Below are 20,153 nucleotides of genomic sequence, written 5' to 3' on the forward strand. Positions count from 1 at the left end.
CTATCACTTTAAGCATGTGGTTCCATTATCAATTTTCTTAATCCCTTGCTGGTGATTCCCAATTTAGGATGTCAGAGCCCTAAAAAAAATTTTATTTGTCAAATGGTAGAGGGAACACAGCGCTTAAAAAGTTCAGATTCTGGAATCAGACTGTCTGAGGGTTTAAACAAAGCTTGCAAATCTCTTTGCCCTAGTTCCCCTTTCCCATAGGGTTTTCACAGAAATAGGGCACAGAAGAAATTATACCGTGCTTTCAAGGAGGGTCTGGTATGTAGTAAACGTAACTATTATTACAGTTATTTTCTATGGTGCCTCAGAATCCATAGCAATCTTGAAGCTGGCATCCCCCTACATTTGCAAAGCTACCAATTCAAGAAGCTTCCATCCTAACTTCCAAGGACCAAAAAGGGACTTTTAAAAATATAAGTGATTCTGGACCAAGATGGAATATAAGTATAGTCCAGTGTCACTAACGATGGTAATATATTCTGAGAAATATGTCATTAGGCGGTTTCGTTGTGTGTGAATATCAGAGAGTGAACACAGAAACCTAGCTGGTAAAGCCTACTACACACCTAGGACATATGGTATTAATCTTACAAGACCACTATCGTACATGTGGTCCATTGTTGACCAGAGCATCGTTACTATACTTCTTACTATTTCTCCTGCTAGTACAGCTAAAAAATCTGGACATCATATACAAAACACTCATAAGAAACTATGCAAAGTGCAGAAGTGACGGCCAGCCAGGGACCTCAGGACCCGAGGGAAACGACACAGCTATGAGATCCCTAAAGTTTCTTTCTGCCTCATACATCCTAGACTGAGTCAGCATTATCTTCAGTGTGTTTGGGGAACTAACATGCAAGTGAGAAATGTATAGTTGCATTGTGGCTATAGATTTCACCCTTTGTAACTTAATTACTTGTTCAGTTTGTGATCCTTCTGCACACTCTCACTGGTTTTCTCTTTTTTGACTCCACAGGAAAATAGTTACTCTTCCATCAAACACTCATGCCCCACTCAATTTAAACTCTTTCTCACTGTTCACCTGAAAATTAATGAATCTGGCTTGTTTGTCTGTTTTTGTTTTTATCTCTGGTTTTCTTTTCATTTTCCCAACAAGGATGAACAGTTTTCTAGCCATAACATTTTGGATCTCAACAGTAAACACTGTTCACAACTGTTCTTTAGAAGCCAGCCAAAGAGAGGTCCTACCTTACTGTCACTGTAACATTCTTCTATTGTCAATCATTCTACTTCTTACTGGGACATCTGCATTTAGGACTTAATTATTCACTCCCGATTTCACTTTAAATGGATTAATCTCTTTCCAATACATACCCAGTATCCATTTCAACTTTCATTCATTGTTCTAATTTCCCCTATTTTATTTTTGTCTCTTTACAAATTAAAATGATCACCATTTGCCTTTCTACTAAACCCATATAAACTATCTAAAATGTACTAAAAAGAAGCTATGCAAAACATGCACAGGAAAAGCACTCATCAATCCAATAGCTACAACTCTGCTCAACCTCAGACCATGGTGCTGTTTCCAACCTCAGCTCCCTCCCTATCCCATTAAACTCTTATCTAGTCCATGAAGCCTGTCTCATAACTTAAACTTGATCTTTGCCCGTCCCCCCACCCACTGTGTGTATGTACACATACATATACCATACTTTTAAAATATGAATAATTCATTTGTATACTATGCTTTATGTTGTGTTCCCTATTTCACGTGTTCTTTGCCCACCAAATAAAATCACAACCTTATGAGGATAGAAATGAAATCATATTCCTCTAAGTTTTCTTCTACTATAAATGGCACAGTACTAAACATAGAGCAGTTATCAATTTGTTCATTCAACACATGACAACTGAATCTCTAATACTTAAGCTCTGTCCATAAAGAAATTACAGAACACTAAGAGAGACATGAAAACATTTTAAGGTGGATATTGAGAATCAAATCAGAAATGTATTCAAGGCATTATGAGAGGACAGAAAGGAACTACCTAACTCTGCTAGGGAAAGTATGACAGAGAAAGAAATAGTTGCTTTAAATGAAATCATTAAGGCTAAATAAAAATCTGCCAAGTAAACAAAAGGGAGGAATGGCATTCAAGAAAGAGGGAACAGCAAGTACAAAGGAAGAGAATCATGCATGAACAAGTCAGCACATAAATTGAGGAACTACAGAAAATTCATAGGCTGTACGTGTAGGTACAGAAAGGGTAGTGACAAGTGACAAGGGGAGAATCGTTGGCAAGGATTTGATGAAGTTGAAGGGCCCTATATGCCACAGGGCATAATCCTGGAGGCGCTGGGGGTCATGGAGGGGAGAGTGGTAGGATCACATATCCCTTCAGCTGATGGAATGGTAGACAGTTTGGAAGGAGGAAAAGGGGATAGATGTTAGGAAGCTATTTGAGTATAACTGAGAAATTATGAGGATCTGACCTAAGAGATGCAGGGAATGGAATCATGACCATTGAAAGCCCAGGTGTGGATGAAAACAAGTAAACTGAGGGAGAAGAGAGGAGAGCCAAGGAAAGGACTCTGAGCAATATCAACATTTAACATGATCTTTACTGAAAGTCAAATCCATTCTTAGTTCTGGAATACATTAAATACTTTTTTCTATCTTTAAAACTGCAGTTCTCAATGTAAAAACAAGAAGAAACAGGTCAAGATTAATATTTTAAAGCCTAAACTGGAAACCATGTTTATCTAGCTACTGATCTTGGAATGTCTTTCAAACACTAAGTGTTCAGAGATAACAGAATTCCATCTCACCTGCCCACCCCGACCTGTCAAACTGAGGGGATACAAACAGACCTGTTCATCAGGCTTTCCTTTGAAAATGGGTACAAGTGAAATTCACTTGAAGGCAGTAAATAAAGTCTACAGTCACTCTTTCTGTTTGGCCTCTATGCCATTTGACTTCTTGCCTTCACTAGTGCCTCCCTCCACGCCCCGAGGAATTTAAATTACTGCTTTCACACCTTAACTAACTTTTATGTGACCTGGTTAGACATATGGTGAATTGCCGCAATATAACTTGACACACAAACTCATTTTATAGTTTTTCTCTTAATATCACCAACTTAATTTCTATGAGGTGTATATCATGGCAAACTTGATTTAGAATACCAACCAGATAAATATGCTGCTGATATCTGTTGCATACAATGCTGCTGATGATTTATACAAGACAGATCCACTTCAGATACATTCACTCTCTTGACCACTTTGAAACCTATAAAACAAAATAATAAATAACTGCATGAAAAAAAAATTCAAGGTGAGGCTCACATTATATTTTAACAACAACAAAAAAAGGCACAAAAAAACTAAACCTTTCACTCCACTACTAGAGGCAACAGAACATTAGAAAGGTAAAGGGTTTTCCCCGTGAATCATATGCCACTATCTCTTTGTTTTGTTCATCCTGCTAAGGTCCTCTGAGTCTCCACCACGTCCACCCACGCATTACGCCTATGCTGGGAAGTCTATGAAATCTTGCATGTCCTTTCAGGTAAAGTAACTGCCAATAACTGAATGAGAACAGCATCTACCCAAAGGCTACTGTCGCACTGTTTAGTTCTCAGCCCTAATATTGCCTCCCTGAAAGCCATTCCCTAAATTCTTCGGCTAACATAGCATCTCACACATTCCAGTCACTCTCTCCTTTCACCCTGTTTCACTGTGTGCCTAAGTAGGCAGCCTTGTCTTGAGTGATATCACTACTCCTTGGGTTTACTTTGTGTGTGACTTCCGATACTGGACCGTAAGCCTCAGCAGAGCTGGAAACCATCAGCCTGGTTCACCACATCATCAGCAGTGCCTAGAAGAGTGCCTGCCATGTGCTGAAGAGACATTTGGTGGTCTAATAAATGCTTCCAAATCCACAAACTACCAAAATATTAAAACTCCATTCTAAATAAAATCCTAACAGGAAACAGTTTGATACCTCCGTAAGTTCACAAGATCCAAAGAGATGCATAACCCATACACTGACAGGCTAATACAAATAGATTTATTTGATTCAGCTTCTGTCCAGAGCCACGACTTCAGTGGCAGTCAAATGTTAACTGCCTTTGAAGTATATTTAACTGTCTCTAAAATGAAGAAACAGTGAGAAAAGAAATATGAGGAAATAAAACTAATCTGCTTACTGAAAGAAGCATGAACAGCATAGTCAGGAATTCAGAACACAAACACTTTTTAAAATATCATTCAAGCTTTAAGTTCCTATTTTTTCTAGGAGTTTTTGTGGTTGTTAGGAGAACATATTACATTAGAATAGATAATACAGCAACTGTGACATTCTAGACAATTGGCTCCTCCAGAGGTCAACAGCATATTTGGATCAAATAATGTGAGGGTCTTGTTTAGTACTACTATAAATCAAAAAGATAGAAAGCTAAAACAAAAAGACACACAGAATCTTGCAGTATTGTACTTTCAAAACATGTGGTGGAATAAAGTTCCATTTTGAAAAATTTTTTTTCTAAAAGAACACTGTATTAATTGCATGTTGATGTATAAAGCACACAAAAGTTGCATTTTCTCTTCTTTGGATCCCAGACTCTCAGTTCCATAAGTACAGCCCATTATACGTAATTCCCAGGTCAGGGGGGCAGTAGACAAATTAATTAGTCTATTAAGTCTCAGTCGTATCCTGGCACTGATGTTTAGGTTAGCACCTTCAGCAACAAGTTTCTAATGCTTAACTATACTACCATTTGTTCCTGAGAGAAATTAGGAATGAAGGGAAAAAAGAAAACATGGCTGGAAAAAGTTCCCACTGACCTAAAGGCAGAAACACGCACGTGAAGTCAGGGGTAGACTGGGTATTTCTAAAAATGAGAAAAACTCCAGTTGATTAGTTCTTGCTATTTTAAGTGATTAGGAGAAAAATAAATGGCTTCATATCTAAAGGAAATTTAAATACCATTTAACACTCTACAAAATCAACCTTAAAAAGATGATAATTTGCTACGACTTAGCACTAACGAGAAACCTATGATTTCATATGATGAATCTCTGAAGCATTTCATGGGAAGATTAAACACGTGACTAAATACTTATGGATACTACAAATGACTGAAATGAACCAAATGGAATATTTGAAAAAACAGATATGTGAGTGCGTCCTGCACCCACACACACCCACCCACACACATACTCAAGAGCGGAAGAGGGAGGGGAGAGAAGGGAGAGAAAGAAATATGGGTTATCTTTCACCTTATAGCCATTAGCTACTGCAAGGTGTATTTAAAAGAACCACATACCATACATAGTTGGAAATTTAATAAAAGCAAATTTTGTTGATTATCATACATCACAATAGAATATGTATGCACTGTAGGAATTTTCTTTTCTCTTAAATTTTTCCTATCTTTTGTTCAGTGGAGTCATGGTGCAGTGGAATGTTTTTATAGCATCAATGACCCAGAAGTGTGTGAGATAATTAGGCTCAAAAAGCTGTTTTATGCATAAGAATTGGGTGTTGCGATATCTCAGATATCTCTGAGAACAGTAATGAGAAAGGAATGACTCACTTCACAATGACACCTCTGTCATAACAAACATCTGTTAGATATTGGGCAATCACACTATGTTAGAGACTTGATACACCTACACTAAAGTGATGTTGAAGTCTAGACCACTTAAAAGCCATCCAGAATGCTGGATCACTGAAAAGGCGATCATGGTAACTATGGCTTACATTTTCTCCTGAACATCCCATTGTTTGGGCTCTATAAAGGCTTAAGTTCATCCAATTTTCCCCAAACATAGTGCCATTAAATTGAAGATTATTAGGATATAACTACATTTCCTAGACTTTTTCTTCAGGAAATAATGCTTCAGATATACTGAAATAGAAAAGAATTAGAGAGGTAAAAAGATAATGATTTAATATTGTTTATAACAGCAAAAAAACCAAAACAATGTAAATGTCCAACAATAAGAGAAAGTTAAATAAATCATGATGTAATGGAATATTAAAAGGTCATTAAATGTCATGCTTTCAAGGAACATTTAATGAGACAGAAAATCCCTAGACTATGGCAGGCACACAAAGAATAATTGTTAAATGAATGAAATAAAAATGCAGTTTATAAAACCATATGCATAGTTTGATTCCAATTTTAATTTCTGTATGCACATTATATAAAAATGTACTATACATACATCTTTTGTATATGACATGCACCATCATACAAAAAAAGACACACCAAAGTATTCACAGAGGTTCTCTTTGGGTAGTAAAACCAAAGACAATTCTAATTATGAACACATACTGCTTTTATAATTAGAAATGAAGCTATTGTAGCTACTAAAATGGTGTGAGCCCAGTAAGGTTGCCTTTATTGAAGATGACGAGCCTTGTAAAATCACTAGCAGAATAAAGGATGAGTCAGACCCTTCTGAATGATGTTCTTATCAACCATTTGCTAAGGCCCCAACTCTAACCAAGTCCAGGAAACCTTGATAACGTCCAATACTATCTTTGACCCAACTATGATTAATCCCTATTCTTTAACTACTGTTTCCTCCTAATATGTGTATTAATAAAACGTCTACTTATCTGTGAGAAGTGTTGTAAAAATGTACAATATTTCTTTATCTATGGTCCTGGAATTTCTCCTTTGAGGCCAAAAAAGGGGTGGATGTGTGTATGTATTTGACAAACTCATCTATCCATGATAAACTGCCCTAAACCTGCTTCACATATGGCAATGGATATTTTTACAAGCTCTGCTGAAAAGAATCTCATCCTTCAAATTGACAGTTATAGTTTCCCAAAAAAATATTTTGAAAGTGAGTTTTTAAATAGCATTTTGAATCAACACTGCCAACTTTTTAAAGTGTTTAAAAGATGCTGTTATTCCCTAGATTCTGCTTCTTAAGAAACAAATTATTTTATAGGCAAAGTCCATTCCAGCCTCTCACTTATAGACACATTTTTGTACCATCAACTATGTCACCTATATGCATCTCCACGTGTAGTTTTCCTTCCATCACCATGAAATTAAAGCAAATAGCACTCCCCTTTGTGCTCTATTTGTGTGGTTACTATGGTAGTGGCCTGGATTTTTGCATCTAGGATAACCCTATTTGGGGCAGGGGAGAGAAGTAAGGGACCAAAAGAATGGAAGAGTAAGTTAGGGCAATGGTCAGCACCTTTAAACATTAACTTTTCTCTTAGAACAGCCTTTGGCCAAAAACTCTATAAAACTCTGACCTAACCCTTCAGCTTCCTGGCATGAAACTACTTACCATTATGATATGAACATCATGACACTGGGAAGATCAGCAACCCTTTCCCCTGCTCTTAAGAAGCATTAAAATTCTGTTTCTCACCATCCCCTAAATTTCCACCTCATGCCCCCAACCTTGTCAGGCCCTGGTTCACAGGTTCTAATGACTAGACAATGGAAACAGCACATGGCAACTGAAAGTCTTTGATGGAAAACAGATGAGACAGGACCCTCTGCTTGCCTAGTACTTTTAAATGTACAGCTCCCCTCACTGTCTTTGAGGATGTTACTGTAGGTGACACATGGAAAGAGTAGTCAGTGAAAGAAATACACATTTTCTATTTTTGCGAGTTTTCTCAATTGTCAACAAGGTGATTTCCTTGAATATTTGCATCAAGTGAACCAATGGTTTTCAAGGTATTTTAGAAGTTTTTTCCCCCTTTAATAATATCTTTTTAAAAACTCCAATAGATCACAGATAAAAGCAGTTGATATGAGCGAAAAGCGGAAAATGCAAGGAAGGGCTGCAGAACTTCACCAGCAGCCTGACGCCCGCTCCTCGCCTTCCCTGCGGGCTCAGCTCCTTAGACACCCTCAGAATTCTAGGGCCCAGATCTGAAAACCAGCTAAAAAGATCCTGCCCCTGCCATCACAGAGTTAATGTTCACAAGTGCTCACTATTCTAAGCAACATTAACAGTCCCTGACACACAGTCATTTAAAATTTAAAAATCAGAAGGGGTCATTAATTTTTTCAACATTATTTTGCTCCATTATTATGAGGAAAATTAAACCACAATGGCATTTTTAAATCTAGGGGATCATAAAAGTAACAGGCCCAAGTTCTTAAAAATGCATTATGTCCTCTTAAATTGTTTTAGATAGGAAAAAAAACCCACTATAATTCTTGTAACTAGTGAGTTAATTATAAAGCATAAAGTCAGAGGCCAGAATCAATTGAAATCTTATTAGACAACAGAAATTACTGTAATAGTTTCAGAAAGGAAAAGAAAAATAAGCAATAACCCTCAGGCCTCCTAGCTAGCCAAACAGATATCCAAAAATTTAATACATCCTTTCTCACTTTTGTTGAGTCCTCATAAAACTGACAAAACAAGAGACAGGGTAAAGTTGTAAAAAGTCAATAAAGTAATCTAAGTGTTACAATAAGGCCTCAATTCAAAGAAACACAGTTGAATGCTATGAACATTTCTGTGGAATTCTATTACATATCTTGAAGAGACAGTCCCTTGAGATATTTGCATTTAGTCATTTCCTACTTGAAAACATGACTTTTAATAGCTCATACCACACTATATTGTAATTGTTTGTTGATGGGTTTTAAAAATCATTTGTACCTGCAAAACTTCTCCCTAGGCAGTGAGATACTTGAGAGTAGAATGTAGATTTTATTGATCTTCCTTTAGTGACTCATTAACTCACTCAATATTTCTACTGCATACCTACAATATTTAGTCCTATGCTAAATACTTACAAGAAATAAGTATATATGGAAAAAAACCATAGTCCCTATCCATCAATACTAAAAGTGTAATGAAGAATAAGAAAACAAATGATTGGCGCCAGCCCTGGTGGCCTAGTGGTTAAGTCTGACACACTCCACTTTGGCAGCCAGGGTTTGGTTCCTGGGCGTGGACCTACACCACTGGTCGTCTCTCAGTGGCCATGCGATGGTGGTGGCTCACAAACAAAAAGAGGAAGATTGGCAATGGATGTTTAGCTCAGGGCAAATCTTCCTCAGGAAAAAATAAAAGAAAACAAATGATTGTAATATGTTGTCTTAGAGTTCAACACAGTGTGCCACAAGAGCACAAAGAAGTGAAGGAGAGCTCACCTGGAACAGCAGGGAACAGGTGCTGAAGATTACCACGAGTTAATCACAGAACAAGTGATGAAATATGAGATTCAAAGATCTAAGCAGTACCATATATTCAAGAGTCTCATATGCCATAATGAGGTTTCTGTGCTGTATTCTGAGGAACCATTCAAGAATGAATTTTACAAAAGTCACTTTGACTATAAAATAGATACCAGAATGGAAGGAGCAAAACTGGCTACACGGAGACCAGTTAAGAGACAGTTATGATGATTCAGATAAGAAGTGACAGAATACTAAACCAAGGCTGTGCTAATCAAAATCGAGAAGGGTGGACATACGCAACAAGTATTAAGGAGAGCAAATAGGCAGGATTTAAAAACTTAGTTGAGGAAACAGACAGCAGTCAAGATATCATGGACAATTCTTCAGTTTCTCGTTGTGGCAACCGACAGGGAGAATAATAGTGAAGTTTATTGATATAGAAAACACAGGAAGAGAAGTAAATCCGGCAGGGGAAGGGAAGATGAGTTTAGTTTGGGACATGGGGCAGGTCAAACTTGCAGCTCCTGTTTACACTCCTAGTGGAGACATGCACAGAAGTCCTACAACACAAGGGTCTGGTGTTGGGGGAGAGACCTGCTGTGGGGTCACAAAACATGAGAGCCATCAGCTTTTAGTACTGGTAAATGAAGTCATGAAAGTAGACAGAATGAACCAGGAGACGGCCAGAGAAGAAAGCCTCGGACTAAACTCTCAGAGCACCAACAAGGGAGGCAGAGGAAGTGAAGAAACCTGCAAAGGAAACCAAGCAGCAGCGGCACAGGTGGTAAGAAGCGGGTTAGAAGAACGAGAGAGCAGTTCTGAGAAGGGAACACCTAAGCGGCAAATGATCCGAGATACAGCCAAAGGACTAAAAAGAGGCCAATAGATTTTGCAACAAAAGAGGTAATTCATGACTTTTGCAAAAACAGTTTTAGCAGTGAGATGATAAGAGAGTGACACAAAACTTATTAAGGGGCAAATATGATGTGAGAACACAGAGAAAATAGTTTTAGCATAGCTCCTAGCACATACTCAATGTTCCAACTGTTTCTAATTTACTTTTCTCCACTGCGTGTCACCCTGTCCAAGTTTTTAAAATATGCCACAACCCCCAAAGAAATACCAAGCAAATGTTTAATGATGGCTCTGACTACAACTGAAACCTCAGTGGGAAGCAAGGGAAGTGCTCTGGGACACTCATTGTACTAAAGCATTTAGGAATCTCTTAAACCATTATCTTCGCCAAGTCTCACATTCCGCAGTCTGAGGAAGCTGGAATTGTTAGGAGGCACTGGCTTTGGCTGGTTTCAAGTAAATGTGCTATGAAAACTATTCAGTGAGTTGTGTCATAAATCATTATATTTGCTTTTTTAAATGAATCTGAAGGGAATAAATAAAATCACTTTAACCTTATCTAAAACATTTGGAAAATACAGCAAGTGTAAAACTTATAAAATAGAAATATAACACCCAACTAAATTATGCCATAGATTTTGTTTGACTTAGTGAAGTTACCCTATTTGTTGTTCAACTGATTATTATTAAATATTAATTGCAGTACAGGAAGTATTTATTATGAGTCACCTTATATCACCCACTAATCATTTCAATAAGGTCTAGGACCTTCTAAGAATTCAAGAATTGCATGTTATCATTTGTAAAGAATATTGGTACATAAAAGCGCTTCCCAAGCTATAAGCAGGTAAAATATCTAGTATGAACCAAAGACCAAAAAGCACAAATAAGGACCCTGGTTTATACATCTTCCAAAACATGTTTTAATATCTAAGGCAAAAAGGCAGCAGTTTCAGCCAGCTGTTTATTTCCACAGCATCTGGCCAAACAATATTTTCCTCTTGTCTTACAGCAGAATTCTAGAAAAAACTTCATGCCTTTCACTTCATTTGCATGACAACACAGCAAGAGGTGGTCCCACCCGGTGTTGCCCCAGAAGATCAGTCAGAAAGTAGATTGAGATCTCAACACTTTGAACTGTTTTTAGTTTGCCAAGACTAAAATGTAACTGGTCTGCCATCACGCAGAATAATATAGGGTTTTTTGCACATAACTCCAAATCTAAGAAATTTATAAAAGAATTTCACATACCAATTAGAACGACTTGCAGATACTAATATTTAAAAAACACACACACATTTAACGATCAGATGAGACTTTCCTACCAGAGCTATGGGAAAAAAGCACATGTGAAGCCCATTTTACCTAATTCCTATGTTTCCTCTCCACAAACATCTCCTTCTTCTGACTTCCCAATTTTTGTTAATAAAATAACCAACATTCCAGAGACACGCAGCCTCAACCCTTTGGAGCTATCCTTAAGGCAAGTCTCCCTCATCCTCTGTATCCAAGAGTGAGCAAATACAATGGATTCCACATACTCAACGTGTCAGGAATTTGTCTCTTTCCATTACTTCTGCCACAATGCAGTTCAGCCCTTTACTATCTGCGCAACTTCCGAATGCATTCCAGTTCTTCCTAAACACAGTTCCAACTGCTCTCTATAAAGCCCAATTCCAAGTCACTGCTTTTCAACCTTGAATGGTTCCCCTCTGCCTAGCAAATTAAGAAAACACTTCTTGACCTGGCATTTAAGACTTACTATATGGCAGTTTTCTTCATGAAGGCACACAATTCTGAAACTCCGTTTCTCCGCCATTTCCTAGTGTCTTACCTCCCTATCTTTACTCCAGCCATTTCTGCCAACTGAATGCCCTTCCTCCCATCTCCTCTCACCAAAAAGGCTGCCTGATGCTTCAATAATCATCTCCAGCACTGGTTCCTTCACAATGATTTTATTTTTCCCTATCCACCTCTGACCCTGCCCTTCTATGAGCCCTCACAGAATGCCTGTGTCTTGTATAGTTTCTATGTACATCTTGAATATTGTTTACTTTTGCTTTTGCCTTATGCCTTTAGTAATCCATTGGCTCCATGAGGAACAGGAAATGTGCCACAGCTATTTCTCATCTGGAGGTGCCCAACAATCTGATCATAGCAATACTGTCAGTATTTGCTGAATTTAATTGAAAATGTCAATGCATTAATGCAGGTTTGGAGGTGAATCAATTCATCAGCGACCAACAGCGAGTGTCCATGAGGGCCTTCTGCCCCTTGCTCGTGCTCTACACCTGTGACCTGCACTGGTTGTGTCAGGATCATCTGAGTTTACTAGTTACTGTCAGGGAAACTCAAGAACTTTGGATGAATGGATTATTTACAAATAACTTTCAAGCGAAGAAAGTAAATATTAGGTCAATTTTGAGAAAGGAAATATCTTTTTAAAAGTAACTCCTACTATTCTACCACAGGAAAAATTATCGTTTTACTAAGTTTCAAAATAAAACAAAATGATTTAAATTAAACATGCTTTTTAAAAGCCAACACATAAGTTAACTTGAGGTCAACTGTTTTCTAAAAGTTATCTACTAGATTTTCACCTTATGAACAAATTTAAAGGTACTATTTTAAACTATTTTTTTTAAACTACAAAAAAGAAAATGTATCCATCACACGCACACACATACAAACCATAAATCAATATAACACTATAAGATTGAATGAAAATAGTGACAGCTTTAAAAAATGCAACCCAATGTACAGCCAAATAACCCATGAAACTCAGCATGCATTGCTGACTTTGGACATGATCACCAAATTTAACAAGGTGTTTTTGAGAGAAACAAAATAAGACAGGTCCCTGGAGCATCCATCCAAAATGGCAGACGCATCAGAACTCCAGGGCAAACTCCTCTAGGCTAATATTATGGTTGGCCTTAAACAAAAATTGTAAAATTTAAGTATCTTTAATTTAAGTAATACTTCAGAATGCAGGAAAACTCATTGCTAAAGTATAGCTAGCAAGCACAACAGAAAAATTAGAGCCATGTAAGGCATAAATATGATCATGTAATTTTTCTTTACGGATAAGGCCAAAAAGAATTTGATACACAATTTTCAAAATCTGTAAAACATCTGTTCAGACGAAACAGCATTAAATGTCCTGCAGCGCAATCTGGAGTGGCACACCTATTTTTCATAAACAGTATTTCAAAGTCATTCATCATTGAGTCACACATATCACAGCTGTCATTTTCAAAAAAGAAAAGAAATTTGTGCCTTGCAGGTAATCTTTGCTGCATGAAATTGGATTGCTGCAAATTACCATTCACTGAATTCTTATAAAGCCCTGATTGCTGTCTGTCACCGTTTGGCACAGTCCAATAAAAGTTATTTCTCACCAACACCCCCCCCCCCCACCACCATCATCAAATCACCACCCATTCAGCCTTAAAAATCTACTTGGTACTTACCTTTTCTTTTTGAATAGATGGTTAAAGTCCTTACAAATATCCAAACTCTCACTGAAATTCCCCCAGTACCATGTCCAAGTCTCAAAGCACTTCTGTGCTTTTCTTTACATGTGAATTTGACATGAATTTAGAATATTAAGGCATCTGCTCTGAGTTGTTTTTCTAACACTAGGTGAAAGATTTGGGCTTATCTGTGAAACCACTTTCAAATAATTTTTTAACTACTGACAACATTTAGGATATAGCTGGCTAAGGTTAGGAAGCCAGTATGTTATTAAAAAAACAACAGCAAAATGAACTGATTTATATTGGGACAGACTGCTTACCTTTGCCATCATTAATTCTTAGCTTCCCTTTAGTCATGTGTTGTTTCTTAATTATAGATTAAGAGGAAAAGTAATGGAAAAATAATCACTTTTCATCATTCCTATGTCTATATCTTTCTCAAAACTTGCATCTCTAAAGAAAAATTTACTTCTGGGGTAAAAAAGGAGAGAGGTAATCACAGATTGTGAAATTGACCTGAAGCATTTATGACATTCATGCTGTTTTATGTATAGTATTGGAGGAATCCACATTCCTAGAGTCTGGACGGCAGCAGGATGGATCTTTGTGAATAGGAAGAGGGAGACTGACAAATTTCTAATCTAACAGACATGAGTTCCACTTCTCGGAAGTAGAGAAAAAAGGTGATCCATCAGATATTTTGTACAGTCCAATAAACTCTTCATTTAAAAGGCGAGGAAACTAAGGTCTAAGCAGACAGGAGATTTTACTTCTAGGAAAGCAAACTAAATTAGGAAAGTCCAGGCAAAAGAACCAAAGGCTTTGATGTGTCAGGCAAAATTCATTCTGTTCCAATGATTTATTCAAACTAACTTGCACGTAAAGAAGTTTTACTGGCTCCCATAACTGAAAAGTTAAGAATGAGCTTAAAATAAGGTATGAGCTTCAGGTAAGGCTTGATCCAATGGTTCGATGAAATAACCAAGGACCCATTTCTCCACTATACCATTTTAGCTCATTATTCCAACAGAGAGGCCAGCAACTCCTGAGGCCAAATACTCCCCTTGCTCAAGTTCACCAAGAAAGAAGGCATTGTTGTTCTAAAACACTCAATGAAAGCTCTGTGATTCACTTTGATTGAATTGGCTTAGGTCACATACCCACCCTGCATACATCACTAGAGCCAGAAGGATGAAATACACTGATTGTCTTGATCCCAACTGCATGCAGGAGGTGAAGTCAGCTTCCCTGGAAATTCACTGATACTCAGAAAGAAACCAAGGACCGTTGGTAGGAAAGAAGCTGGCAAAGGAAGGTTGGGGAGGCAGCCAAACAGTTCACCCCCCAATCAAGTTTGGGACAAGTTCTGATCCTATATCTGAGACTTTTGCCTCTGCCATTTTTTATGGTCTCTGTTTTTAGAGATTATGGTGAGGTAAACAAGAATATATTTACAATAAAAAGAAGCAAAACGCCATTAACTGTCTCTATTTTAAATTAAGGTAGCAGTGGACTAGGTCTCCAATAGGCTGTTAAACCTTACCTCCCCCAAGTTTTATAACATTGAGAAAGCAAAATGTAAAGCAAAAAAAATTTATTCTTTTCCTCCAATTTATGAGTACACTACGTTTTGCCTAGAAATATAAGAGCAAGAAGTCACTAGACAAGGAAATATTTCAGCTGATAGGATGATTTCAGCGAGCCTAAAACTCCAACTTTACTTTGCTTGTCCTGAAAAATTAAGACAAGTAACTACAGCTGCCAAATAGGAGTAATGCAGATGTGTCAAGTAAATGTTTTAAATGCCTAAGGGCAGGGAGGAAAGGAAAATTATTCTCAGACGGAAAAGGAATTTCTTCCAAAAATGAAAGCAAATACCACAGTCCCCAAAACAGCATATGCTAGTCAAGACATAACATCCTTAAGTTGGATCCCATAATAACTGGAAACAACTGGGTGCCGAAGGCAACCCCCCCCTCCCCCGCAAGAGTAGTTTACTCATCATGTTATTTATCTCCATATTGTAGATTTTCCTAAGGCTCAGTCCAAGTGTGAGCTAGACCTTTCAAAAGATGCTGGTTAAGCAGATCTAGAATCCAAATTATCTTTGAACTGAAAGATCATCTCCTCTTGTGGTTTTTGTTTTTTTTTTAAGATTTTATTTTTTCCTTTTTCTCCCCAAAGCCCCCCGGTACATAGTTGTATATTCTTCGTTGTGGGTCCTTCTATTTGTGGCATGTGGGATGTTGCCTCAGCGTGGTTTGATGAGCAGTGCCATGTCCGTGTCCAGGATTCGAACCAACGAAACACTGGGCCGCCTGCAGCAGAGCTCGTGAACTTAACCACTCGGCCACGGGGCCAGCCCCGATCATCTCCTCTTGTAGATTTCAAACAGCTGAGGCATAGGGGCAAACAGAGCAAAGTGAGTTTTATAACCACTCCCTCCTCCCACTATTTCATCTCCAAGAAGAACATGCTGATCTCATCTATCCTACAGAAACAGCTTCTGGAAAAGACTTCTTTTGAACAAAAAGCTCTGTCTGAAAGAACAGTTAATCTAAACTTGTTGTTTTTATTTTTTCCTATTCTTTATTTTAAATGTTATTCTATTGTGGTAAGAACACTTAACGTGAGATCTACCCTCTTAAGGGAGTTTAAGTGTACAATACAGTATCGTTGACTAGATCCCTACAACTTCTTCACTTTGCTTAAGTCAAACTTTACACCTACTCATTTCCCCCTGCACCCAAACCCTGGCAACCATTCCACTCTGATTCTATGAATTTGACAATTTTAAATATCCCATGTAAGTGGAATCATGAAGTATTTGTCTTTCTCTGACTGGCTTATCTCACTTAGCATAACGTCCTCAAGGTTTATCCATATTGTCACATATTGCAGAATCTCCTTCTTTTTAAAGGCTGAATGGTACTCCATGTATACACCACATTTTCTTTATCCATTCATCTGTTGATGGCCATTTTGTTTTTTCCACATGTTGGCTATTATGAACAGTTCTTCAATGAACATGGGTATGCTAATATCTTTTTGAGATCCTGATTGCAATTCTTTGGATAAATACCCAGCAGTGGGAGGGCTGGATCATATGGCAGCTCTATTTTTAATTTGTAAGCAGCCTCCATCCTGTCTTCCATAGTAGCTGCACCATTTTGCATTTCCACCAAGAGTATGCAAGGTTCTTCTCTTTTTTTTTTCATAACACCCAACCTGACAGGTATGAGATGATATCTCCTTGTCGTTTTGATTTGCTTTTCCCTAATGTCTAGTGACACTGAGCATTTTTTTTATATACCTATTGGCCAAGTATATATGTCTTTGAAGAAACACCTATTCAAGTCCTTAGCCCATTTTTCAATTGGGTTATTGGGGGGTTTTTTGCTACTGACTTGTAGGAGTTTCACATATATTTTGGAGATTAGCTGTTATCAGATATATGGTTTGCAAATATTTGCTCCCATTCTGTAGGCTGCCTTCTTACTGTGCTGTTTCCTTTGCTGCACAGAAGCTTTTCAGTTTGATGTAGTCCCACTTATTTATTTTTGGTTTTGCTGGCTGTACTTTTTGTGTCATATCAGTGAAATTATTGCCAAGATTAATGTCACAAAGCTTTTCTCCTGTTTTCCTCTAGGAGTAATACCATTTCAGGGTTATATTTAAGACTTAAATCCAATATGAGTTGATTTCTGTGTATAATGTAAGGGTCCAAATTCATTCTTTTGCATGTGGCTGTCCAGTTTTCCCAACACCTAAATTTACTATTTTTCGATGTGAGAAACCTAAGTCTGAGAAGGCTCTATCATTTATCAGTTTAAACGCCAGAACTTGAACCCAGGGCCCTGGAATTCATTCAATGATTATTGTGCATCTACTATGAGTAGTTACCTAGAGAAGTCTCTGTAAACCAGACAGCAATCACCAAAAAATGAATCAGAATATCTAAATAATCCCTTCAACTTCAATACTTCCTTTCATAAACATAAAATTTCAGAGTACATAAGCCTGTTGCATTCATATCCCAACTTTGCTTACTTGCTATGTGACTGTGGGATAGTTTCTTAACTTGCTTAAGACTCAATTTTCTCATCTGCAAATAGGAATAGAATAAGGCTACCTCCAAAGGATTAAAAGAGATTAAAAAAATACATGAAGTACATTTGGAACTGAGAAAATATTAAACATATGCTAACTGGTAATATTAATTGAAAATAACTCGTAACACTCTTATGTATTCTATTACTGATGTGGCACAATGTTTTTCATCTTCAAATTTCACCATCATGTGTATAAAAATGCACAGAAGGATATTCAATACAACATTATAAAGCAAAGTGTCTGGTGAAGAAATAAGCTGTATAAAAATAGATTAATTACACACAAGCATATTTTGCAAGACTGCAAACATCTGAGAGATCCACACTGGAAAATGACTCAATGAAATAGCACTATTGATGTGAGTTTCATTGGGATATAAGAATCTAATGGCAGTACAAGAGCAGTGGTGAAAACTCTATGCAACTTGGCTCTTCTGAATTCAAAATAAACGGAAAATTTTAGTTAAGCCTAGGGAAGAAATGCTGGCAATGGCTAAAAGATTGCATAATTTGGGGTCTGAATAACAAATGACAAATTTAAGCTCACAGAAGAAGATGTAAAGGTAGCTTAACATTTATCTTTAACAGACAGTAATAAGGTTGGTTTTACGGATCATACTTAAGTTGACTCTTATTCAAAATAAAGATATATCAAGGGGTCATCCAGAGATAAAATCTGGCTGTGAGGAGCAATTTTTCATACAGTAGGTTACAGAAGGCTGACTAAAATTATTTTACATATAAAGATAATTATAATATGTATTATAATCGAGATAAAAATTTCTTGGAATCACAGTGATGAGGAAATCACATCCAGCGTTCTCCTGCTTTAGTTCGGCAAAACCTACAACCAACTCTGAAAGGAAAATAGGATGTTGTACTAATAAAAGACTATTAACAGACTGCTGAAATTACCTTTTGCAGTGTGCAAAACCGAACTAGTTTTGCACTTACACATTTTACCTGTGGTTTGCTCTATACATTACACACTGCTATTGTATTAATAGTATAACAGAGTAACATATAAGTATCATCACACGTAAGAAATAGCCATATGTTACATATACATGTAAGAAATATGGTAAGGAGAATTATAATTTTTTCTCCATAAAGAATTGCTAATCCAAGATTACTTATTTGAAATATGAGAATCTTTTTTTTTAACATGAGCATATTTTGGTTACAAAAAAGGACTACTTATTTTTCTCCTTCACGAACTGCCAAAAAGATATTTCAAAATTCACAAAAATCTCAATACGTCATTTAGTTTTAATGCTATCAACCTGCAAGGAGACAGGTTGTACTTATCATCCTACAGAATACAGTATTTCTGCTCTAAGCCCACTGAAGTGTGGCTCAAATAATTCTGTTAACATGTCAACATTAACCAAACTAAAAGCACTCTCTGAGGTCAGACTGTAGCTCAAAAATATCCTGTTTCAGCCTCTAGAGGAAAGACAGGTTCAGAATGCCCAGTAGACTGCTTGAGACTGAGAAAAAACAATGTTAGCGCCTGCTGAAGGGGTGGGAGTTTCAATTCTGCCACTACAATTCTTCTTTAAAGTTTAGAAGTTACTTATTTTCAACAGGGTTAGACATACGCAATTTAACAGTTAACAGAAGCACGCTTCCTTAACCTTCTCAGAGGAGAAAAGATAATGAAGCACACAACTTTGAACATGTTGTTCCAAGACGAAATGCTCACAGGTAACAGTGATGAGTTATCTCCCCTTGAAAGAACATACAAAAATATCTAGTGAGTTGTATTGATTTTCACCATTTGGAAAACAATAATTTACCAGTGCCAAAATTTCAAATGAGCACTCGAATTAATTAAGGAGCTATTTGTGCTTTGATTTCCTCCCAAAACGTGATGAAGTGAGTATTCTCTGAAACCGGGGTCGCTGTTTAAAATCAGTCAGCATCGGGCATGTTTTGTGTTCTGCTTATGCTCCTTGGTAACAACAGCACAGCTAACCAAGGTTTTTTTAGTGCTCTTTCTGGATATGTTTGACAACTCCTCCCTCCCACAGTCCTTTAACATGGGGCTTCCCCAGTCAGGGATGCAGATCCCACACTGAGCCCATAAAACAATTAGTGGGAGGCCTTGGCATTACATTCAAAGACCTTTATAACAAGCCAGTGTAGCCCGCTGTGTGAAATTCGACGTGTGGGAAGCCCCTATAAAACTCTTTAATGGAAACTGGGGGCTTCTTCTGGAAAAAGTTGAGAAGTTGGGCCCCAGCTGTATAATTAATGTAGCTATTTAACAAGAGACAATAAGCATTCCAATAAAAATAATCAAAAAGCAATGAAAAACTTAAAAATTCTGGGCAATATTTTGCATTTGTAAAAAAAGTTGAAATAACTGGTCTTTAGAAAGAGGGGTTTCCTTACTTATTGGCAAGGTGGTTTTATTTGTTGCTACATTTAGAAGAATTTGTCAGAATGCCTTTTAACTAATATAGGAAACACAACTATCCATCCCTTTTCTTCTTCTTTCAATGTACCCTCCAAATTGGCTTTGGTTTTGTTTTATGATTCCA

The 20,153-nt window shown here is 37.2% G+C and overlaps 1 protein-coding gene across 15 annotated transcripts in view; it reads right to left on the reverse strand.

Annotated features, from left to right (window-relative positions):
• BMPR1B (bone morphogenetic protein receptor type 1B) overlaps positions 1–20,153 on the reverse strand; it is a 377,788-nt gene that overhangs the window by 211,208 nt on the left and 146,427 nt on the right. For 14 of the 15 annotated variants that reach the window (XM_023637699.2, XM_070262233.1, XM_023637703.2 and 11 more), the window contains one exon: positions 3,167–3,268. In XM_023637699.2, the coding sequence (XP_023493467.1) occupies positions 3,167–3,197 (31 nt within the window). In that variant the 5' untranslated portion in view covers positions 3,198–3,268. Of the gene's footprint in view, positions 1–3,166; positions 3,269–5,743; positions 5,760–20,153 lie in introns of those variants that run through there. The other variant, XM_070262219.1, reaches the window with a different exon arrangement.

Source organism: Equus caballus, chromosome 3, assembly GCF_041296265.1.
Source record: "Equus caballus isolate H_3958 breed thoroughbred chromosome 3, TB-T2T, whole genome shotgun sequence".
Taxonomy (NCBI): Eukaryota; Metazoa; Chordata; class Mammalia; order Perissodactyla; family Equidae; genus Equus; species Equus caballus.